This window comes from Anoplophora glabripennis, unplaced genomic scaffold, assembly GCF_000390285.2.
Source record: "Anoplophora glabripennis isolate ALB-LARVAE unplaced genomic scaffold, Agla_2.0 scaffold1564, whole genome shotgun sequence".
Lineage (NCBI taxonomy): Eukaryota > Metazoa > Arthropoda > Insecta > Coleoptera > Cerambycidae > Anoplophora > Anoplophora glabripennis.
In genome coordinates this window covers 21,143-46,739 of record NW_019426070.1, presented here as the reverse complement: position 1 = coordinate 46,739, position 25,597 = coordinate 21,143, and the positions used below count along the sequence as shown (strand labels likewise).

At 32.2% G+C, this 25,597-nt stretch overlaps 2 protein-coding genes across 3 annotated transcripts in view; one reads left to right on the top strand and one right to left on the bottom strand.

The window, feature by feature from the left end:
- The first annotated feature begins 1,069 nt into the window (after positions 1–1,069).
- Positions 1,070–25,597, top strand: part of LOC108915964 (ceramide-1-phosphate transfer protein) — a 28,888-nt gene continuing 4,360 nt past the window's right edge. Inside the window, exons 1-4 of one of the 2 annotated variants that reach the window (XM_018722127.1) lie at positions 1,070–1,363; positions 3,454–3,668; positions 6,397–6,572; positions 8,000–8,657. In XM_018722127.1, coding sequence (XP_018577643.1) covers positions 1,239–1,363; positions 3,454–3,668; positions 6,397–6,572; positions 8,000–8,128 — 645 coding nt within the window. In that variant the 5' untranslated portion in view covers positions 1,070–1,238 and the 3' untranslated portion in view covers positions 8,129–8,657. Of the gene's footprint in view, positions 1,364–3,453; positions 3,669–6,396; positions 6,573–7,999; positions 8,658–25,597 lie in introns of those variants that run through there. The other variant, XM_018722128.1, reaches the window with a different exon arrangement.
- Positions 19,665–25,597, bottom strand: part of LOC108915963 (DNA repair endonuclease XPF) — a 26,774-nt gene continuing 20,841 nt past the window's right edge. The window contains exons 14-16 of the mRNA XM_018722126.1: positions 20,457–20,597; positions 20,215–20,406; positions 19,665–20,120 (exon numbers count right to left, since the gene is read on the bottom strand). Of these exons, the coding sequence (XP_018577642.1) occupies positions 19,968–20,120; positions 20,215–20,406; positions 20,457–20,597 (486 nt within the window). The 3' untranslated portion in view covers positions 19,665–19,967. The remainder of the gene's footprint in view (positions 20,121–20,214; positions 20,407–20,456; positions 20,598–25,597) is intronic.

Genomic DNA, 25,597 nt, shown 5'->3' with positions numbered 1-25,597 from the left:
CGCGCTAGCCTAAGGGCCACCTTAGCAAAGCGCATCCCAGGCTGCATAGCCGCACTACCCTACCCAACCATACCACACATAAACATGACACTACCCCCGGGGTTTACACAGACGAGCCGGCGAAGCAAGAAGAGCGCCAGAAGAAAGGGCCCTAGCCGGCGGGGCCCAGCCAGGACAAAAGGAGGTCCCACAAAGCGCCTACACCGGCCGCATTTGCGGTCGGGGTAGACGACGGATGGGGCCCACCTACGAAGGCTGTCCAGGCCTACACGAGATGAGGCAGGATAAAGAGGGATAATCCCCCTCGATCCAAAATCATTGAGGCCAATTTCTAGCCATAGAATAATGGCGCGAATTAGCGCCGCTAGTTTTATAGTTATTGAGGGACATTCCGAAAATAAAAGAAAGAGAGTGGGTGTTCTAATTTGTTAAAAAAGAGAAGCAAAACGGGAGGTGAAGCTTTGTTAACGGATTTAACGAGTGACAATTTGGATCAAGTTACAAATTCCTATAGATAATCTATGGAAGATTTTGAATTTTTTGATCCCTAGCAAACGATGCTCCGTGCGAGGCTATGTGCCATTATGCGCGGTGCTCTGTTATGGCCGTATATTTAGTATTTAGAATTATTCACTTGATTTCTTTCGATTTGTCTTTGTCATTCCGTCCAACTTTCCAAGTAAAATTGAAGGTGAATATCATCTTCTTCATGAAGAGCAGCTTCAAATTTATCTTAAACTATTTTGATATCAAACTTTTCGTTATTTTGTAGCGTCATATTTTTGGGAAAAATTACGAAAAATCAGATCTTACAAAAAATATTATCAACATCAAACTTTTAGGTTAACAAATAATAGCGTTTTTTGGCGAGGTATCCCTAGATTCGAGTTAACTCTTGGAATTTTTTTGGCGAGAAAACCGCTAATGCTGACCCCGTGATTCCCCTCCAGAACCTCACATTACGGAGTTAGAGAGATAGCTTGTAGTTTTACTTGCTTTCTCTCTCGCACGTCTGTTCGCCCATTTAGCATTGAAGGCTGCCTGTAGTAGATATATGCTCGAAGGTTTACATGGTCTATGCCAAAAAACTTCCAAGAATTAACTCGAATCTAGGATTACCTCGAATCTAGGGTTACCTCGCCAAAAAATTAAAAAAACTCTACTATTTGTTAACCTAAAAGTTTGACGTTGACAATATTTTTTGTAAGATCTGATTTTTCGTAGTTTTTCCCAAAAATATGGCGCTACAAAATAACGAAAAGTTTGATATCAAAATAGTTTATGATAAATTTGAAGCTGCTCTTCATGAAGAAGATGATATTCACCTTCAATTTTACTTGGAAAGTTTTGAGGAACTTAATAAGTAAGCAACAATTGTTAGTTTACTGTCAATAATTATTTTATTTCTAAGTTTTATAGCAGTATTAAGGTAATCAATTTGGTCTGGTTAAATACTTTAAGATAATATTAATTAGCAATTATTTTTTAGTAAAACTTATTTGTCTTAAAACATAAATTTGTACTCTTTTTCTCGAATAAAATTTTAATAAAGACCAAACAAAATAAGTAGGCAAACAAATGTTTTTATTTCCGCAATAATATGTATACCTATATCTTTGTTATACTAAAACCACTAAAAACTTCCTTTCATATATTTACATAATACTACCTTTATTTTATCAAATATTTGAAGTATTTTCTATACAGTGTGTCCCGAAATTAGGGGGCAATATTTCTACATGATGTTCTATGTCGAAAAAAATTACTTTTTCTTTATATAAACGTGGTTCCAAAAATTCTTTCTAAGGAAGTTATAGCCACTTAAAGGGGCCACTCTGATGATGTTTTTTTTTTGTAAATAACTCCGAAACTGGTCGAGATAAATTTATGAAATTTGGTAACTAGCTTTACTCTTACGTACTTAGTCCGCTACTAAAACGAAATTTACAAATTTTCATATACGTTCCAAAACTGGGGGGAGGGGGGGTAAAATTTACCATAACTTATTTATGCTTTGACTTTTTTGACTTTTGAAAGAAAAGTATGAAATTTCAGATATTTTTAGTATTCTTGGTTCAGATTTGTAGAATGTTTTGATCGTTGCAGGTTTTGAATAAAAAAAATGCGTTTGGCGTCATTTGCATTGGCAGTTCAGTTATTTACTTTTTGCAGTTTAAAAGCACGTCCGCACGTGGATTACCTAATGTGTTTATAATAATAAATAATTTTATAATATTGTGGAATGCTTACCCGGTTTCATATTAAAAATCTGGATGAGCTCTGGCAAATATCTGGAACATTACATATATCTCTGCAGTAGATTCTTTAAGTGATGTCGGCAACGGAGAAAAAATATTCTTAAATAACGAAAACAATTGTTCGATATCTAATGACGCTTTAGGTGCATATTTGAAGTAATGTCTAAAATCAATTAATGAATCCATGGGAGAGCTATTGCTATGAAGGTGTCTTAATCTGGAGAAATCTGGATTTTTTTCTTAACACATTATTAAACTTTCTCTGACGTAAACACTTTTCTCATTACTTAAGCCATATAGCACTGTTTGTATGTCATTTACTATTTGCATTGATTCATCTAACGATAATGCAGTATTTTGTAAGTTTTTTTTATAGCATCTGCAATTGGAATGTAATTGTTGTAAAAATATTTTCCAACTGCTTCAACTCGATTATCTTGAAATTTTATTTGACTCTTCTAAATAGCAGCAGATTCTTTGGCATCGAATTGTAAAATTACGGATTTTATTTTTTGAAAATGTTTAAAATAATGAAATGATTCCTCTAACCATGTTCCCCATCATATAAGAATGGGTTGTGGGGGTTCTGGAACGCCAAGACACTGTTGGTGAATTGACGAATACGTTTCGGTGATTTAAGAGACACTGCCTTGGTCTGTACTATTAATTCATCTACATTTGGGTAACACCGACGAATTGTTTCTACTACAAGAAACACTTGTTTGTTAGTATGTACCTAATATCGACATACCTATGTACTTATTTATTTTTTAAGACACTGAAAAAATTCCATCGCTAATGAAGAAACAAAAAACATATATCTGATACACTGCGACGTAACCGGATACTACCTACCTACTGCTGTCGTTAGAATGCCGATTTTTGCCGATTCTGGTTTTATTTGTTATTCCTAACGGTGCGGCGGCGTGTTGTTCCCTCATCCACCCTGCCATATGTTAGTGAAAACGTCGTACCTTAGTCATCACCAACACATTTTCAATAGACATCTAATTTAATTATCCTCAAAAATCTTATTTATTTAATAAGAAAAATGAAATAATGCTTTATTCTTTCATGAAAATTATTTAATCATGTCATTTCATATTTTCTTTATTCTGCCAATTATAAACAGCTATTATATTTTTATTATATAAAGTTTATTAAATTTATATATTACTTATGCCAATTGTTTTAGATTTTTTACATTAATGGGAACCGTTTTTGGATTTGTAAGTAAAGATTTAAAAGCCAAGATGGACATATTAAATGAATTTTTAAAGGACTCCAATAAATCAGAGAATTTCATTACTGTGAAGAAGATGATAGAATACGAAAAGCAGAATGAATTATTAAATAAAAAAGGTTACACATCAGGAAGCAGGACATTACTTCGACTACATAGAGGACTAGGTTAGTAATTAAACTACCTATTTACTTAAACCATATATTTAGTACTGAATGGATAACATGTTAGAGAGGAACTTTTGAGTTTCGAAGCTATTCATAAATTGAAAAAAAAAAATTATCTTAACAAAAGAAGTAGACCTTTTAAAATTCAAATCTGTAGTTCAATTAGTGAGGGTGCACTATTTTTAAGTGATCAAGAACATTCAGTCAATATTTTGTTAGGCATCGATATATGCACAGTGCACACACTACAATAATATTTTTGTCATGGTGTTCTCTGCAAGATATATTTTATAAAATAGGGTGCTTTTGCACCTTGCCAATTAATTTTTCTATGTCAGTGCCCATAGCTAATAGAATCGTCCATCCTGGGATACGACTGGCTGCACACTGATGTCAGATACCTATGTTGGTTGTATGCAAAAACAATATGATACATGTTCTTTTCTTTCAACGGACAGTTGAAATGGTAACAAAACGCATTTTTGTTGACAATTTTTCGTCGTCTGTCTCTGATAATGGGCTCATTTAGCATATTTTTTAAAATTAATATTCAGAAAGTATACAGGGTGATTCATTAATAATGGGAAAATCGAGAGCTGAAGATACTACACGTGAAATGGTGACCATTGGCGCAAACATGCCTTATCCGAAAGTTGATAGTTTCAGAAATACAAGGTGTTGAAAGTTAAAATTTTAAATCGTTTTTTTGTGATTATTCTGAAAATATATAGGTTAGGAATTTGAAAATTTGTGAAATTATATTTTTTTAAGCGACGAATAAGATGCGTGTTGCAATTTCAGCGTTGCTCATAGAGGGCGCCACATATGACCAATTTTACCAAAAATTTAGTTAATAACTTTTTACTCTGTATGTCTAACATGAAACTTGATTCAAAACCTGAAAGAGCAATAATTTTTCCATTAATTATGTACTCTTGTTTCATTTCGGTATCTCTATTCGTTTTCGAGAAAAATCGATTTAACGAACACTATGTCTTGATAATACGAGAAATTAAAAGTGAAACAAAAGTGTTTCTTTATGTTATTACAACAATTAACAATAAAACAAATGAAATACGTAATAATGATTTAAAGTAATTGTTCGAAGAATCCACTGTTGACACTTTACAAAACGTTTTCTGAGAGATCTTCGAGTTTGAAACAAAATATTGGGATTGAGTTTGACTTTGTTGGTAGCAATTTATATTCTTTGCCATAACTCTTCACTTGAACCAATAGATTCTTTGTAAACTATATCTTTCATTCGAGACCAAATAGAAAAATTAAGGGGATTGAAGTCCTAACTTCTGGGTGGCCAAGCAAAAATGCTTCCACGGCTTGAAGAAGTTCTACTTTATTTAAGAAGAGGCATGTGGTTCATGCACGATGGAGCTCCACCGCATTTTTCTCGGCCAGTGCCTGCATATTTAGATGCAGTTTTTCCAAATCGCTGGATTGGCCATGTAAGCATTTTTGCTTGGCCACCCAGAAGTCTGGACTTCAATCATCTTGATTTTTCTTTTTGGCTTCGAATGAAAGATATCGTTTACAAAGAATCTATTGTTCGTATGAAGACTTGTGGCAAAGAATACAAATCACTACCAACGAAGTCAGACTCAATCCCAATATGTTGAAGAGCTCGAAGATCTTTCAGAAAACGTTATGTAAAGTGTATCAGTGTCAACAGAGGATTCTTCGAACAATTACTTTAAATCATTATTACGTATTTCATTTGTTTTATTGTTAATTGTTGTAATAACATGAAGAAACACTTAGTTTGTTTCGCTTTTAATTTCTCGTATTATCAAGACATAGTGGTCGTTAAATCGATTTTTCTCAAAAACGGATCGAGATCCCGAAATGAAACAAGAGTACATAATTAATGGAAAAACGCATCTTATTTGTCACTTACAAAAATATAGGTTTACAAATTTTCAAGTTCCTAACCTACATATTTTCAGAATAATCGCAAAAAAAAAACGATTTAAAATTTTAACTTTCAACAACCTGTATATCTGAAACTATCAACTTTCGGATAAGGCATGTTTGCGCCAATAGTTACCAATTCACGTGTAGTATCTTCAGTTTCCGATTTTCCCATTGTTAATTAATCACCCTGTATATCATAGCTAAAGTGTAAAAAATCTATTTTTTTTTCAAATGGAGCACATTATTTGATATTCTGAAAGAAAGTTGAAAAAAATAATTTCAAAAAACATATTTAATATTGTTAATACTCTTGTTAAGTTTTGTTTGGTCTTGATGTAATAATTTTTTTTTTGTTTATACTTTTAATACCATTTTGTAATTAATACATTAGATAAAAATCTCTATAACTGATTTATTATTTTTGGAGTCATTTGACTTATAAAAGGGAGCACTGTAATTAATGAAAGAGTCATCTTTTACTTTATAAAGCTTTAGAATGCAGTACATACGAGTAGTTCATATAATTTTCACTGCCATACCTATAATTTGCAGATTAGAAATATTTCAATCTAAATAAAATTTTAATCATAAACCCTTATCAAAAAGTTTAATGTTCATATAAGTAAGTAAACATAATGAAAAATAAACAAAAAAATATTTGTGTTACTACTGCCTAAAAACTATTTATTTATTTTTTAAATTTAATACACATTTCTAAAGCAAACTTGCAATCTTAAAGTTCTATCTTCTAAGTTTTTTACACTGACCAAATTAATCTGTAAAAATACATATCTTTCAGATTTTATTCAACTATTTTTAAAAAAGCTGGGCGATTTAAGAGACGAAGAAAGCACCTCTTCAGCATGTCGAGAAGCTTATGATCAGACTTTGGCTAAACATCATCCATTTGTAATAAGAAATGGTGCAAAAGTAGCTATATATACTCTACCTACAAGAGAAATATTGTTAAAAAAGGTAAGGTGTTCTACAACTTTCCATAATCCATTTGAAAATATACTATTTTGATATTTAGTTCATAAATTGAATATCTACTAAATTTAATAGAATACTGCCGGTATATTTAATTTTTTTCATTCCTATATTGACAGCATGCTAGATGGTAAATGTGAGAGAAAAATTTGTATGAACTAATTTATTAGTTTAATATATTTCAGTCCATTATTGCAAACATATGTCGATATGTATCTGATAACATAGGCATAGAAAATATATATACTTTATAACAGAGTGTGATATTTCCTGTATTTTTGACCTGCTGAAGTTGATGGAGTCATCAGAAACGCTCCATCATGTCAGGATTTTCTCCTAACATCAAAAAATAGCTCAAAATCTGTGGAAATCTTGATTTTGATCTTTTGATTGAAGTACACAAACATGTTAAAAGGGTCAAAATAAAAAGTTTTTATTCCTGCATTTTTTTCTCTAAAATGCCTCCTTGTGAAGTTATAGACATTTTTAACCAAAAGTTAGTTAAGTTTAGAGCTCATGATATATTCCTTTTTATTAGTTTATGGTTTGTTACATCAGGTTATGTTAGTGTAGAGTTACAGTATATTTGTGGTTTAGACCTGTCTGTTCTTTTAAGACTCGACTCAGTAGGTTTTGTTAAATTTAGAAATAATGGTGTATGCAATTATTCTAATTTGTGTTTAAATCCCTTCATTGATATTACATTTAAAATTTGTGTTATCAAGTTACTTTCTTCTATGATAATGAACTCTTTTGCTTTCAAAAGATCTTTTTTCCAGTGTCAGGAATATTTCTCTGCCTTGATACCTTCGTTCCATTTCTTGAATATCTTGGTGAAATATTTCCCCTTGCTCATCGCTATAGTGTCCAAGATTTTTCGGAAAGTAATTCACATGAGAATGTAAGAAGTGCAGTTTTTCATTCATTAAACACCCTAATTTTTTAAATTTTCCACCAGCTGTTCGACTATAACACTTGCATTCTATACTTTTTTTTGTATAGGAAATTTTTAACAAGACTTTAAACCTAAGCCATGCAGCTTTTTCTATGTTGTCCTTTACTTCAACAAAATTTGTATCCTTCAACAGTACACATTTGGGACCTGTCAAACTAATAGGAAGTAAAGGAATAGATCATGAACTCTAAACCTAACTATCTTAAGGAAAAAAACATACTAAACGGACATCCAGTATTCCGATATTTTAAAATTAAAGTGCACAGACACGTTAATTGGATCAAAATAAAAACTATTTATTCTTGTACTTTTTTCTTTAAAGTGCGTTATTGAGGAGTTTATATTTTTTGAGGTTAGAGAAAAGTCCTGACGTGATAAGTATATAAAATTCTTTTTTGTGTCTATAAATATTAATGCTTAAAACTTATAGGGATAAATATTTTGTTTTTTTTTCAAGGTTTGTGGTGAATTAGATAATATACAGAAAGCAATGAATCTATTACCTGAAACACTAGAAGTTACAGCAGTTGTTCATACCAGAATAGAGAAATTATACACAGTACATGATCTTCATAGATTACCTTAAAATATTATTTATTATGTTGCTGGGTAAAGTCATTGTAGAATTGACATTCTGTGATTAATTACATTGCAGTATTCTGTATATTTCGTGATGAAAAATCTTATATAATTTGCTTAAGTAATCCTGGAAAAAATTGACTTTATCAAAAGAGAGTGAAATCTTTTGGGAAAATGTATTAACAAGTGTTGATGACGTATACTTCCATCTCAATTTTTGCCTCCTGAAATTTGATTCCATATGACTGTTATTCTTAATTTTGCTCAATTCCATTTATTCTCAGAATAAAAGTAGTGAAATTGATAACTATTACCAACCTAAGAAGCAGAGTCTAGTTTTTAGTTTTTCCAATCCCTCCAAATAAATAGGGCTTCTAGTATGACTTTACCCATGTTATCAAAAAATACATGGCATTTGTACTGGCAGTTTTTAAATTAAACTCTCATCCTTTTTATGTGGATGGAGCCATAAAAATAGTATATGTAACAGAGGCATTATTTTAAGAAAAAGCTGTAAACTATATGGTATAGTCCTTCCGAAGTCAGTTGAATATGCAAAAAAACGTCTGGTAATAAAATTTAATTAGTTTCATAGGCTAAAAAATTTTCTGCTAAAGTTAAAAAATTATAATAATTTGTATATAATATGTAGAAAATTTATAACGAGCGTTCAAATAAAAACGTGGTCAAGTTGGTTCTGAAAATTTGGATCGCCACTTTGTTATTGAAACTGACAGCTGCTATACAGCTCGTTGAGAAATGAGGTTAAGTTGGTCGCTATAAGCTACGCCCTACGTCCAATGTGTCAGAGCCAACTTCGACCACGTTTTTATTTGAATGCTCGTTATTATATGTTCATTTGGCCAACAACATATTTTAATTATTCATGTCCTCAAACAATTTTATTATATTGGTGGTAAAAAATTATAGGTTCTTCAATTGGTTTCGGAAAAACTATAACTGTGCCTGTTTTCAACCATGAAGTAAATATTTTGATTTCAAGCCTCAATAATTTCATAAAAAATTCTTTGCAAAAAAATGTCTAATATTTGCTCAGTACCATAATAAAATACATATACATAAAACATTTAATACCGTTGATAAGAAACATGTATAATCTCTGTATTTAATAAAATCTTTGATATCTATAAAATATATTAGTGTAAAAATTGAAATGGTCATATTTTGGTAATGAAATTGGAACACAAACATTTTTTATAATAAAATATATTATTTTCATAATCAATCGTCACAATATTGATGATAATACATTTATTATATTTTTGAAAAATGAGCTCGCAAAATATGTAACTAATTATATTTGTAAAGTCAGTAATAAAAAGATATAAATGACGTAGATCAAACCAAATACATATGTAAACTAAAACCGTTGTATCTTTTCCATTGTGTCACAAGCAATATTCATATGATCTAAGACGAAAAATCCTAGTCAAATTAGTCACTGTTTTCATATAATTGAAATGTCATCTTGACAATTCCCAAATCTGGTTATCTCCCGAATTTCAATACAGTACAATCTCACTAATCTGGCACCATTAAAAACCGAAGAGTGCCGGAGTACTGGAAAATTCGGATTAATGGAAAATGTATATGTAAACAGTATTAAATTAAAAAAACGTTACTTTTAATTGTTTATTAACAAAAAGATTGGTACATAGATACATACATATTACAGTTGTATATGCATATATACTGGGTGTCCCGAAATTCATGCAACAAAATTTGGTCATAGATTCTCAAGACAAATTTAGGGGACCCGTATTTTTTCTTTTTGCCAACTGGCCCCCACTTTCGGAGTTACAGCACCCTGAAATCTGCCCCTAAGAAGTCTTTTTTATATCTCAAAACCATGTTGTACGAGAATCACTAAATTTGGTTCATAGGGGTTTTATGACATGTGGAATCTCACAGTGCTACGCTTTTTTGCGAGAAATCCCCTTAAGACACTTTTTCGTGGGCCCCCTTGTCTTTGAAACCAGAAAAATTTGGTCGCAAATTTGATTTTTTTTTTAATTATTAGTTAGCTAGAAAGCCATTGAATTTAGAAACTTTTTTGTCCCTTGATATTTGTTTCGTAAAACGCAATGTTTTTTAGGAAAATGGGAAATCACGATATGCATTCGATCACATTTTGACATTTTTCTCGAAAACATTGCTTTTTACGAAAAAAGTATAAAGAGACAAAAAGTTTCTAAATTTAATGGCTTTCTAGTGGACTGATAATTTTTAAGAAATTTAAATATGCGACCAAATTTTTTTGGCTCCAAAGACAAGGGGGCCCACGAAAAATTGTCTTAGGGGGTTCCCCGTCAAAAAACGTAGCACCATTAGATTCCACATGTCATAAAACCCCTGTGTACCAAATTTAGTGATTCTCGTACAACAGGGTTCTGAGATATAAAAAAAATATTCTTTCTTAGGGGCGGACTTCAGGGGGCTGTAACTCCGAAAGAGGGGGCCACTTGGCAAAAATAAAAAATAGGGGTCCCCTAAATTTGTCCTAAGAATCTGTGACCAAATTTTGTTGCATAAATTTCGGGACATCCTGTATGTATATTGTAATGTAATGTATCTTTCAACTAAACTATAACTGTATACTGTATTCTTCAAGAATAGTAAACAAACGCGGAAAAAATAACGCCGGATTACTGGACGTGCCGGTGTAGTGAAGTGCCGGATTATAGAGATTATACTGTACTGGTATTACTAGTTATGAAAATATGCCAAAAAATCGATATTTCAACACTCAGAAAATATAAACAACAGTTAGTTAGTTCAGTTTTAATCTGAATGTCAGCTCTGTTTTGTTTTAACTGCGCTAATCAAACTACTGTCTAAAACTAAAACTAATACCCAACAAATATCCACCATTTTCTTTCACTCTAATACATATAAAATATTGGAACGATTGTCTGTGATAGATTGAGACTATGAAGACCATCATTGTGTCTTTTTGGCGCGATTAACAAGTAATGAATTGACATCTGCAATGACTGTCTCACTCACTCACGACACTCGTGACGTAATGGCAATCTTAAAACGGTTTTAGTATATATTATTTGAATGGGTATTTTTGAGACAATTTAGTTTTATTCTACTTTCTAGAAAAAAGATAATTTTGCGACTATGTACTTATAAGATAGTAAATACTCGTTAGTGAAAATTTATAAATACCTATTTTGTAACCTTTATTGTACATTGTCGTATTGAAGTTTTTTTATTCACCAGCAAACTTGAAGAAAAGCTGCCAGTAAAATGCTCCATTATTTTAATTTTCTTTTTTAATTGTGATAAACATAAACAACTTTTTATTATAATATTAATATCAATAAGTTGATAAACTAAGACTTGATTTAATGTACAATTATTATTAAATATTATTATTAATACTAAGTTCCTGCTTTGTAGACCATTGATATATTCTACATTCCTTATATGTGTCGTGTATATTTAATAAATTTGAATGATTATTAAACAAAAATTATGTATGGTTTGTACGATGCAATAATAATTGCAAATAAATTGTGGCTATTATTTTTTACTGTGTGTTCATGGGCGTAGAGAGGGGGGCAGGGAGTCTACCGCCCCCCCCCCCAATTCTTGCTGCATGCTGTAAGGTTCAAAAATTACATTATTATTACTATTCATTTGTTTATATAGTTTTAATTAATATAAAAATTTAAACAAAAATAAGTAAAGTCAAAGCTCCTTATTCGCAGGGGATACGTTCCGAAAATGTACCGCGAATACGGAAGTGTGGCATTTTGTATGGAAATATAGGGGACGTTCCAATGTTGCAAAATAATAAAAAAATATAATCAAAGTAATTTATTGAGATAAATTTTAATAATATTATTATTATCAGGTTTAGGCAATGGTTTAAAGAACTTTCGATTTTTTCTTGTTTTGCAGCTATTAAAAGGCCTTTTAATTCGGATTGATATTCAGGTGTGGCATAATCAGTTTGCTTCTATTTTTAACAACAAGACTTCATACACGGATCAATTTTTATGAAATCTCAAAGCTCATTTGCTATTCGTAAAAATTCATTCAGGTTTTTTAAGTTTAATGTCAGATTTATCAAAGGCCATAGTGGCACGTGTAAGCGAGCGGTGCCAGTGGCAACTTTTATCAAAGGACTTTTGGCTTCACGACACTAAGATTTGTTTGTTTATAAATATTTTGATACCTACTTGTTTATTTTGACAAATAAATACACATTCTCAAAATACAATATTAGTTACAATATTGATTTCACATGCCCTGTGTATAAACTGGCTCTCGTACACATAAAAATATGTTTGCAACAGTTATTCTAAAAACCATATTACCGTGATTCAGTTTCATGAAAATTTTAGCGACTAATTGTATTATGGAATGGATACTTAAATTTGTAATGTGAAAATAGAACATACGAGGAGTTTTTCCAGTAATTTTTTAACTCTGAGTTTATATCATTAATTATAATAATTATTATAGTAATATATATTATAGAGTAATTACTCAAATACACCTTTCTGAATCTAGTATAGAAACTATTAGATGCTTTATACAGGGTGTCCCATAAGCACATGATCAAAAAGGTACTGCGACATTCTTTGGCTTAAAAGAAGACGATTTGACCTAACTTTCATTAAGAAAAAATGTCTGGTTCCTCTGCTATTGACTGTCAAAGTTCTTGAAAAAAAAAAATTATTTTTTGTAATATCTGGTGAATGTTACGATGGATTTTAATGAAACTTGCTGTGGACTTGTTCCTAAGTAAAACTCATGTTTTGATGAAGCAACCGCGTCCATCTGCCTTGGACTAGTCGTAAATTCTTGAGTGTCTTGGTACAAGAATTACCAGAACTTTTTATTTGGTCGCTAGAATTAATTCATGTTATTTTTATTGATGCATCAGTCCTTTTTCGAGATTTTCGTGCTCTTGGTAAAATCTTGTAGCATTCATAGTTTTTACGCAAAAATTTTTTTTCACTTTTAGACAATCATTATCACTACTAAAGTACAACTACTCACTACAATTACTACTATCGTGGTAAGTAATGATGTAATTTTATAATAAATGAATAATTGTCAATCAACTCGTTTCGAATGGCGTTTTCTAATGAAGAGATGACCGACTGATCAAAGTCTTCGGGTTTTGAAAGACATCTTGGGTGGGAGTGTACGCGGCTACGCGGCACGATACCCAAATCGACGGGTTCCAAATTACGATTTACACGGATTGAAAAGAGTGCGGGAGACTGGGCAATTTGGTGTTCGAGCCGTTGACTGTGTGGTTTGTCCTCAAGTATGAAATGCAGCAGTTGAGGGAGACGTTTTAAATATTCGTCTTCTGACAGCTAAATTTGGCATACCAAAAAGTACAATTAATCGCATCATAAGACAGCAGCTTCTCCATCCTTATCATGCGACGTCTATTCAGGAGCTTTTACTGTACCATTTTACCAAGAAATCCAAGAATTTCCAATAAATGTTTGGGCCGGGATCATTGGTGACATCCTTCTGAGTCCTTATGTTATACCGCACCGCTTGAATAGCGAAAATTATTTCAATTTTCCGACGAATACTTTTCCGGTTCTAATGGAAGATGTCTCTCTCGATCTTCGTGCTCAGATGTGGTTCATGCATGTCCAGGAAAATGGGGGGCATATCGAACATGTCTTGTAATTCCACCATCATCTATCGTATCTATGTAACTATCATCCAATAAAGAGAATTATGTCTTTCCTAAGTACGTCTTTACATTTTTTGAGTGTTAACAAAAAATAAATCTGATGAAGTAAAATGATATTCAATCCGTCGCATTGCGACAGACTTTAAAGTTGCGAACACTTTACTCAATATTGATATCCTAGGTAAAAGAATTGGCAATTATAATTAGAGAAAGCTGCTTCTTGTAAAAGGGCAGATTTACTGCGATACATTTAAAATTGTTAAATCGCAACAAAACTATGAATGCTACAAGATTTCACCAAGATACTTACTACAATAGTAGTGATTGTAGTGAATATTTGTTGTACTTGAGTAGTTAGTAGTGATGATTGTCTAAAATTGAAAAAAAAAATTTTGCGTAAAAACTATGAATGGTACAAGATTTTACCAAGAGCACAAAAATCTCGAAAAAGGACTGATGCATCAATAAAAATAAAATGAATTAATTCCAGTGACCAAATAAAAAGTTCTGGTAATTCTTGTACCAAGACACTCAAGAATTTACCACTAGCCCAAGGCAGATGGACGCGGTTGCTTCATCAAAACTTGAGTTTTACTTAAGAACAAGTCCACAGCAAGTTTCATTAAAATCCATCGTAACATTCTCCAGATATTACAAAAAACATTTTTTTTTTTCAAAAACCATGACAGTCAATAGCAGAGGAGCCAGACATTTTTTCTTGATGGAAGTTAGGTCAAATCGTCTTCTTTTGAGCCAAAGAATATCACAGTACCTTTTTGATTGAGTAGTTCTATTTTAAGTACTATTGAACTATAGGGAAAATGTGCTCAACATTATTTTTTATAGTGAGTCAATTCTTCTGCTTTTGTTCAAAATAAAATTTTCAATTACCTTTTCATTAAAGTTCTCGCACCATTGATTTTTCAATAGATAGCATTGCAAATACTGTTAGTCTGTCTTTCCAATCTAATTTAAACTTACATTTTTTTTAAAAATACAAGAAACAATTTTTAGGTAACAAAATTTTGTCACACGTAAACAAATTACGTTTAAAAAGAAAAAAGCGATGAATAGCTATTATTTGATTATTGGTGGGCCAAACAGGGCCCAAACCCAAACTGCTAGTAAATATGCGCTACTCCCACTCCGTCTTTCACTGCTGCGCAACGGTAACCATGACCACCACTGTAAACACATTACAGTCGAGTTAAATTGACTGCACGTACAAATTTAACATTTCCTTTTTAATGTGCTTCATAAGTTAATCTATTTATTATCTAGATGTAGATGACATTGTAAACAAAATTTAAATTACATTTTTTTACTATGAAAATTTCCATGGGGGCGGCGCTCCGGTGCCCCCCACACAAGCCGCCACTGAAACTTTATTAAATTCCATACAATAAACAAAACTCTCCTCTCTCATATGTACATATTTATATCAGGTTTCTCAGTATTGTGTTCAATGTGTCTATATACAGATGTTTGTGAGATATTTATTGAACATGTTATTAAAATATAGTTTTCTTCTACCCCATTTTCCTACCTAAAGAAATGTTGATCCAACTTAACAATATTTCAGTAAAATTGACATATAGTTATGAAATTTATCTTGTATTTCACTGCTCAATTCCTCAAAACCTTATAAAAATGTTATAGATAAAACTAAACCTTTATTATTATCAATAACCAATACAATAAAATTGTTATCAAATTACATTTGCATTTATACAATGTTTTGTAATTTGAATGTAGGAAAATGCCATTTTTTAGGGGATGATTTCTAAGTTTATATACAGGGATTAACCACCTAAATATACCTTAAAAAAATTAGGTCAATAGGATTAATAATAAGTGATATATTTAATTCTGAATTTGTAAGACCCTTAAAAAGGTCAACACTGCGGGAGAACAGGTAATGACGTCACGATACCGGCCACTCAGTGATCAAGTCACGAGCAGTCGGAGAGATGTGTAGATATTTGCTATACTTTTACCTATATTATATACCTACATTTTTAAATGTATAAACAGAGAGTGTATAAGAGATATACATCGAGTCTTGTTGAAATGCATTTTTCACACAACATATTTATTATAAACATAGAATGACTTGGAATACCTAAATACATTTTCGGATTTTTCTCAATAACGTAAATGGTTCGCTTTTCTACATTTTCTTTTGCGTTCCATTTTGTACAAATGTACCCAACGTACTAGACTCGGTACTTGTGGATGTATGCGACGACATATATGTGCCAGTAGTACTTTGACTAGTATTTGAAGCAACTCAGAACCACCCTCGTTTTTCTTTGGTTGCCCTTCTAGGGGGTTGTAAAATATTATTATTTAAATAAATTGCTTATAGGTCCCTCTCGCCACGTATTTCGAAATTTTTCTGGACGGGAACGTTTAGATGGGGCAGAAATTTTTTATTTTTCGGCATAAATTTGAAAATTCGGCTCTAAATGTTTAAATAATAATATTTATAACCCCCTAGACAGGCAACCAAAGAAAAACGAGGGTGGTTCTGAGTTGCCTATAGGTCCCTCCCGCCGACGTATTTCGAAAATTTTGTGAACGGATACGTTTAGATGGAGTAGAAATTTTTTTTTCCGCATAAATTTTAAAATTCTGCTCTAAATGTTAAAATAATAATATTTACAACCCCCTAGACGGTCAACCAAAGAAAAACGAGAGTGGTTCTTACCTGCTTATAGGTCCCTCTCGGCGACGTATTTCGAATTTTTTGTGAACACGAACATTTAGATGGGATAGAATTTTTTTTCCGGCATAAAGTTGAAAACTGGCTCTAAATGTTTAAATAATAATATTTATAACCCCCTAGACAGGCAACCAAAGAAAAACGAGGGTGGTTCTGAGTTGCCTATAGGTCCCTCCCGCCGACGTATTTCGAAAATTTTGTGAACGGATACGTTTAGATGGAGTAGAAATTTTTTTTTCCGCATAAATTTTAAAATTCTGCTCTAAATGTTAAATAATAATATTTACAACCCCCTAGACGGTCAACCAAAGAAAAACGAGAGTGGTTCTTACCTGATTATAGGTCCCTCTCGGCGACGTATTTCGAATTTTTTGTGAACACGAACATTTAGATGGGATAGAATTTTTTTTCCGGCATAAAGTTGAAAACTGTGCTCTAAATGTTCAAATAATATTTTACAACCCCCTAGACGTGCAACTAAAGAAAAACGAAGGTGGTTTTGAGTTGCATACCGTGGCTGGGGAAACCGGGGATAACATCACACAACCTTTTTATTTTTCGGTAATGAAATAAATATTTTATTCAGAGTCGATCCCTGAGGTACCTTTGCAGCCTGGAACTATACAATATTTGTACAATCCTCGGTTTCAACCCATTTAGACATAAAAACAATGATTAACGAAGCTGCCAAGCGAACCACACACCGTATGTATCAACACAGAATGGGATGAGAACGAGCGCGAACGCGAGTGGAGAGCTCTGCCTCTGCCGTACCAGTATTATGACGTCAGGCAGTGGTTGCTCAACGTTTGTCCGCGCTCTGTTTTCATTAATTTATTTCGTACATTTCTCGTTGAAACAAAAAATTGATTTTTGGCATACTAACTAATTAAAGGGTAAACTTTTGAAATATGCAAAAAAAATCTACTGAATGGGCCTATTATTTCTTCAACTATGTATGTACCACTTTATTTCTTGTGAAATGCAAAAATTGCAAAATACGACTATTCCAAAATCTATTGTATTGATAAAAAAAATAACAATTATTTTGACAAAATGTGACAAAGTAATTTCAAGGATATGTAGAGAATCTGCTGCTTTTTCCATAAATAACAAACAAATTAAAATAATCCTCTTAAGTATAATTTAAACGATCCCCAGGCATTTTTATTAAAATTTTCAGCAAAAACTATTACGGACATTAACAATGACAAATGTCAAGTTATTTTAATTGTTTTGGAGTGTTTCTCGTCATGGCCAATTTGACAACAGGTCTGATAAGAGAAAAAATGTCCAAAAAATAGAAAACTGAAAATATCTTTAAAAATAGTAACGGTAATAGTAACCTAACCTAACAATGCTTATATGGCTTGAAAGGAAATTTCATCCTGCATACGACAGTAAAAAAATACAGGGTGGTCCATTTAAGTTAACAATGTTATAGCTGTTTGAACTTATCAAAAGGTAACAGCAAAAAATGAAACACCTATTATTAAATGTTTTAATTTGTTGGTATACCATAATTTAACGTTACCTCTGCCCTTCACAGGTACCAAAAATCCGTTTGATATCATGCTCCTGAATAGAGTTACTGGCATCTCCGCGGATCCTTGCGTCTGTCCAATTTTTTCTTTAAAAATTAATATCTCAAAATCTATAACTCCTAGGTACAGGGAATATTTAATAAACTGACTCTCAAATTTCACGTAGAATTCGAAAATCCAATAATATATAGGGTGTCCCATTTAAAATAACAAAGTTGTACCGGAAGTGCTGAAGAGTTCTAGATATTTTAGTTGTATTCGCCCCAGGGACATTGCCATGTTGCCAAATTTTCAGATTTTTCGGAGCAGTACTTTCCTAGATATCGATCGAAGGAGTTCCCGGTGGGACACCCTGTATAGGCAGTGCATATTGTGTCTAATACCTGCGCCATCTACGAGAAAGTACCCCAACTTATGAAGGTGCAGATCTTTACTGAAAATTACCATGAAATTAGAACTCCTACCCAAACTCTTTATCTACATGTTTCTGTAATTCGTTTGCTAAAAAATTTTATATTATTTGAATTTAACGTCACGAGGCAAACGTCTACAAGTACCCTCTGGTTTCAGTGGACCTCTTAAGGAAGTATAATGAAGTGCAAGGCAACCAGGTATATCGACACTGCATAACAATCCAAAAAAACAAGTCTACTTTAAATTACAGAAAAGCTTAGGTAGGTATTCATACAGACAGCTGTACAGTTTTTTAAATTTGATTTATTTTCTAAACTCTTGGATTTTTCTCTATTCTATATCACCCTGTTTTTAATTATTCTGATAGGTTGTTTTTAATATACACGAATGAATTGGGGCCACTGCATTGGGGTACTCATTTGGTAATGTATGCGGATGACCAATCTTTGCTTGTATCGGACAAATCTGATAGTCGGTTGCAGAGTAAATGCAACAATAGTTTGAATATTTTAAATGATTGGTGTTGCTCTCATAATCAGTACTTAAACACTGAAAAAACAAATTGTTTAAGATTTCGTAATTGGCAAAAACAGTGCTCCAATTTAGAACTCAATATCGGAACTAGTAAGGTTGCACAGAATCAAAGTGTCAAGTTCCTGGGAATAGTTTTTGATTAATTTTTGAGCTGGAAAACACATTGCAGTCAGTTAGTAAATAAGTTGAACTCCATTAATTACTTAATTAAAAGTATCCGATATATTCTCACCACTGAGCAGCTTTTGAGTTTTTGTTATTGTCAGGTCGAGTCCAGGTTGAGATACGGCGTGTGTTTCTGGGGCAATTCCACTTTTTCCTCGGATGTCTTTATTATTCAAAAAAGAATTATGCGAAGTTTGTTAGGACTGGTGAATACAATTTCGTGCAGACATTTTTTTAAACAATTTGGTGTCTTAACTTTAGTGTGTGTTTTTATTTTAGAATTGTGTATTTATGTATATGTTAATAGACAACGATTTGCTACCAATCATAACGTCCATAATAGGAATACTAGGCAGAATAAAGATTTTCGTATACCATTTTGTAATAATTCACCCATATGTTTAGGTTTGAAGGTATATAATCATATACCTCATGAAATAAAACTTGCCAAAAATGTGATCTCATTTAAGAGACAATTAAAACTATATTTATTAGATAAATCTTTTTATACACTGACGGAATTTTTTGTGACCTAGTTTTTAAGTCTGGACGATTTCTATACAGTTTCTTGTCTAAAGAATAAAATTTATTATTATTATTATTATTATTATTATTATTATTATTATTATTATTATTACAATGCAAATATTTGTATCTTTTCTTGTGTAGATGGTGGGTACAAACTCAATTCTTGGGCTAAACTTGGACAAATAAATTTGATACAAAAATGTTTTAAATGATACGTTTATTAATTAAAATTTAGTTACTTTTTATTTTTATAATATTTAAATTTGGATTTCGTTTTCCCCTTTGGTTTAGTTGGTTCTATTTCCTCGTTAGGTTTATGGCTTTCATGTAAAATGGAATATAAAGTTTTGGCGTCTGAAGCATTACCTAGTATTTCTTTCAATTCCTCCTACAAATATAGGTACAAACGTCATTATAAAATTCACAAACAAGTTCACAAATAAACAGCAATTTTAAGTTCTTTAATATTAATTTACACATACCTCAGACTTTTTAATGACATTATCCATTTTTTCACATTTCCTCAGAAACATGTTCATGTTTTTTGATGTTATTCCAGGTAGCTTTTGAACAAAATCATAAATATTTGAATTAAATTTGCTTTCGATAACATCAAAATCCTGTTCCCCTCCAGTTGCAGCTGCATACTCAATATTCGGTTCATCTTTACCAAGCTAGAAATTGGTAACATATACTTATATCCTAAATTTAACAAATTTTTTACCTTGAGCTCTTCAAATAATTGGGCAGAAGCATATGGACTTGGACTCCAAATAATTTTTAATTTAGGAAAATGAAGAGTTAATAACAAAAGCTTCTGTTGAATATTAAAGTCATTTGCATCATTTGACAACATATAATTGTTCTAAAATAAATTTATTTGTTAAAAATATATTTAAAGTATTTTTTTAAATGTAGTAGCAGCTACAAGTTTTATACACATTGGCTGTGTTCAACATCGCAAAATTTTGCTAGCGCTTGCAGGCGATTTTATGCTAACATGTCATTGTACGAAGATGCCTAAGTTCGCACTACTTATCAGTACATTGCGCTTTCAGTTAGCACTAAGTAGAAGTCGTATTTAAAAAAATGAAGTTGATGATGGTCCTGGAGAGAGGAAACGTTATATATAAAAATTGATTATACCATTCGATAGAGGACAAAAAGTGGTCATGAGAAAGTGTTCTTCTTTTTTCAATATCACCTCAAACAAGGCTGAAATGAAACAAAAACGGATTTCCAAAATTTCGGTTTTTTTCAAATACATATTTCGAAAACTAATCATATTAGCCTTGATTTTTTAGACGCATAATGTTGGTCCCCTGATTACGCAACTTTGCCCCCATTTAAGCTACTTCGTTTCTCTTACCGTTTCCAATATTCCTGTAGTGAGAAGCGAATTTGTAACAGCCCGTATAAGGTAAATATATATAAAGTGGATTTTTTATTAAAATGTATATGTATACAGAGTAAAGATCATAATTTAACTAGATGTACAGGATGATACACTACTGAAGAAAGATGTGTTCATAACTGCACACCACAGTATGCATTGCAAGCTGCTACGGTGAACGCTATACCGACAATGTCTTCCTATCTCGGGTGTCGAATGCGGTTAATTCCAAGGAAGTGACACTGGGGTCTTCTTGAAATTCTATCTCAATAAATATCGTACGGACTGTACCTTCAATGACATTACTTTCTGAATAAATTTGATTATTTTTGTAGTACGTTTAAGAATTTTCGAGGATCGTGTATAATTATGCATATTTTTCCCATAAATTTTTTGCAAAAACAAGTTATCATATATAAAATTGGAACTCATCCATCAAAGTAGGCACTGAATAAAAACTGTTATTGTGTAAATATGTAATATTATTAAAATATTTATCTCTTTTTTTTAATTATTAGACCAAAAATGACAGGGTTATACCGAGAGAATTTTTTAACCTGAAATTTTCAAATAAGCACTACTAAAAAATGTCCATAATCAAAATTTAATCTTTCCGGGGACTAAATACATTAGTGTCAAAATTAGTACCCCTCCCCTTCTTCATGTAACTGGGGCAGAGGGAAATCCTAAATAGGAATCCCTATTTTTTATTGCAGATTTGGATTCTATGGCTAAAGCACGTAAGATTTGTCTGAAACATTATTTTTATTCATGATAGATGATGCTGTAATCGAAGAAATTAAATTATTTTCACCCAAAGGAATTAATATCAGTTTTTGGAGAACTTAGACCACTAGGCTAGGAGGCAGGCAGTCAGTGCCATTAGATTTATTACCAGTGGCGGTTTTACCATAAGAGCTGCGGAGCTGCAGAACACATAAAATTTTATGTATTTAATCATATTAAATATTTACAAAATATTTAAAGAATCCAAATGTACTCGCGCTAAAATAAATCTATGAGCTTATATTATTATTTATTGCGATGCGAGCTACGCTCCTTAATATATGCAACCTCATATACACAATGTGTGGACAGCGAACAATTATATGCGTCCTTTGTTTTTATTGGCTGATCAGGTAAGTGACCCAGTACACGGAGATAGGGGCTTTTGCGGCTGCAATAGTGACAGCCACTGCGCTGCAGTCTGCAGTAAATGCAGTAATATTTCGTACGTGGTATGTGGTGGTTTATTTCTGCGAGAGGCACGTGTGAGTATTTTCGTTTAGGCGTCTACGGATATTATAGTTATTAAAATGAATAGCGTTTCGTTTAAATAAAATAACTTTTTAAGTGTGAGCTTAGTGTGAAGAGTGTGAAGAAATTAATTGAATTACTGTGAAATTATAAAGTTTTAAATCATAAAACATATATCAAATTGAAGCTTAATAATTGCAGAAAAGAAAAATGCGGTTCTATTGTCCCGACTGTTTGCCCAAAACTATTAAATATGATACTGTTATTAGTGAAAATAATAGACTAATACAGGAAAGAAAGGAATTCTTGGAACAAATTAATTATCTACAAGAAAAAGGTTCAACGACAGATTTGGAACAAACCAATGCAAATTTGGTGACCAAGATTGAGAATGTAGTTACAAAGAGTATTATGTTATCTAACAGCAAACTTATAACTGAATTAAAAAATATGATATCTGAATTAGTAAAAGAATTGGTCTTGAAGGAGCTTACTAACCTAAAGGCGGATATGGCTGAATTACAGATTAAAACAAATGATAAAAATGAAACTCAATTGGCTGCAATATTAAGACATGACAACGATAATAATGCTAGTAATAATAATAAGACAACTACCTCCATAAGAGAAGTTCCAAATATAGAAGTAGGTTTGAAACAGAATAATCAAACGGACAGTACGAGTGTAACCTGGGCTTCTGTTCTATCAAATAAAGGTGCCATTCCTCGAGTTAAGAAGACCACCACTACAAGAGTTGCTAAAGATATTGTTCACACCCCAACTTCTATCGAAAAAGCACATGTCGCTGAAGAAAATGTTGTAAAAAAGAATTACCGTGGGGCCACTCAGAAAATAGGAACAAGTAGGAGAAATCTACCAAATGAAGATCTTTCCGGAGCTGCCCAACCCAAAATGGCATGGTTCTATATAGGAAAGATTAAAAATAAAAATGTTACATGTGACCACTGGCTGCAATATCTCAAAGAAGATAATGATAATGAAACCTTTATTGTAGAGAAGTTGAATAGTTTAGGTAATTTTTCATCATTTAAAATAGGGGCACCATTTCACTTATTAGAAAAGTTAAATCAGGAAAATTATTGGCCAGAAGGTATAATAATAAGGCGTTTTAATTTTAGTCGGAAATTAATAAATAAAGAAGCTACGAGTGCCAATATTCAGAATAGGCAGACTATAACTCAAGGTGCTGAGGATTTTTTATAAGCGGCGGTACGGACTATAGTGAAGCAGAAATTACAACTAGTAAAAAAAAACTAAAGTATGTCACTATTTTCTATCAAAATGTGCGAGGATTAAGGTCTAAAGTAAAAACTTTCTACGAAAACATACTATCTAACAACTTTGACATTATATGTATTACTGAAACCTGGCTCAATGCTTCAATCTATGACCAAGAACTTTGTGATGGCAGATATATGGTGTTCAGAAATGACAAGATGTATGAACAAGCTGGCGTTCTGCGTGGAGGTGGAGTTCTATGTTGCATTAAGAAAAAATTTAAAGTGCTATCAGTGTGTCAGAGTAACGATATAAACTTTCAGTGGATAGCCATTAAACTGACGACTAATGATTTTACAGCGACAATTTGTTGTGTTTATATTAAACCCGGCTCTAATCTAACAGTGTATGAAACGTTTTTAGATTCCTTGGGAGTCATTAATGAGCTGTATTCAGAGAATCTGTTCATCTTGGGTGATTTTAATGTGCCTGAAATAAACGATATGCGCTATGACTGTGGCAACGGTTCTTACAAGGCCAAAATTATTCAAACAGTCCTATGTACATATGATCTGTATATTGTCAACAATGTACTAAATCGGGTGAACAACTTGCTCGACTTGGTGATGACTAATTTAACTGAGGCAAAAGTTTCTCACTCTAATACATCTCTCGTTGCAATTGACCAATATCACCCTCCTTTGGAGATTGTTATCACTTTTGACATTGCTGCTGACAGATATAAGGGTGGATTAACTGACAATAATTACAAACGGAATTACAATTTCGGGAGAGGTGGCTATTATCAATTATATCATCTGCTTAGACAATGTACTTGGGAAGAAATCATTACATCTGAAAATGTAAACAAATGTGTGGATCAGTTTTATGATGGTTGTTACGTTGCACTTTTACCTTACTCATTTTTTTTTTCTTTCCTAATCGCATTTTAAAGTAAATATAAATAATTACAATTCTAGTTAATTAATTCAGTTCATTAGCTCAGAGCGTTTAATAAAAAGAAAATTTTTATTAAAAATGTAACGTGAATGCTTCTGCTTCCGCATACGCTGTCCCCGCGTTAGTTATCTACATTTCTTTGGACACACAAAAAGGTTGCTGGTCGAGGTTCGAGGATTTTTCCTATCGAGTATTCAGGCAGTTGTTGTTAAGCGAATTTCGTTGTTCTGTGCCGATTTGTGCATTCCAATATAGTTGGGAGTTTTATCGAAATTCACTTTTGAATGTGATTTATGTATTGGTGTGACTATAATCACAGTTCACGACTTATGTCGGATTCTAAAGCAATTGATCTGTAAGTAATCTTTTCTGGCCCACGTGGTTCTTATTCTAACTATTATTTCCTTAATCTACAGGATGCTCATATTATAGCCAATAGGATAGTTCTAACGAACCACTGAAATATATATCTATGTACATTTAGATATTTATCCCAGATACCAGATTGGACTACAATTGAAGCCGCCCTATATCCTTGAGTAAGTTTTTTACCCTACTTTCAACAATTTAAACCTTTTGTGTGAGCCTTAGGTGTGGTAATCTCAAAAAAAAAGAAAAGACATTTATTATTCGTGCTATTTTAGGGCTTCGTGAATTTACCTATTCGTTCGTTCGAACCTATTCTTCCACCTTTATACTGGCTGTCTCGCATTTGGGGCTTGTTATTGAACGTCGGATTGTTATCCTCCGATTTGGTTGACGTCGCTTATATAAGACAAGTGGATCCAACTAGGAAAGAAGCATTCGCCTCTCCAGGAATATTGTAAGATCAGCAATTTGTCATTGCCATTGCAAAAGGTCAGATTTTTCCGTTATTATTATTCTTTTTTTTATTGTGACTTTGATTATCAAGTTTGCTACGGAAAGTCTATTGGAGCAAATTCAAAAATTTAATTGCTAAGTTTATTTTAACATCTATGCAACTGAGTACAACATATATTATAATAGTTTTTTTT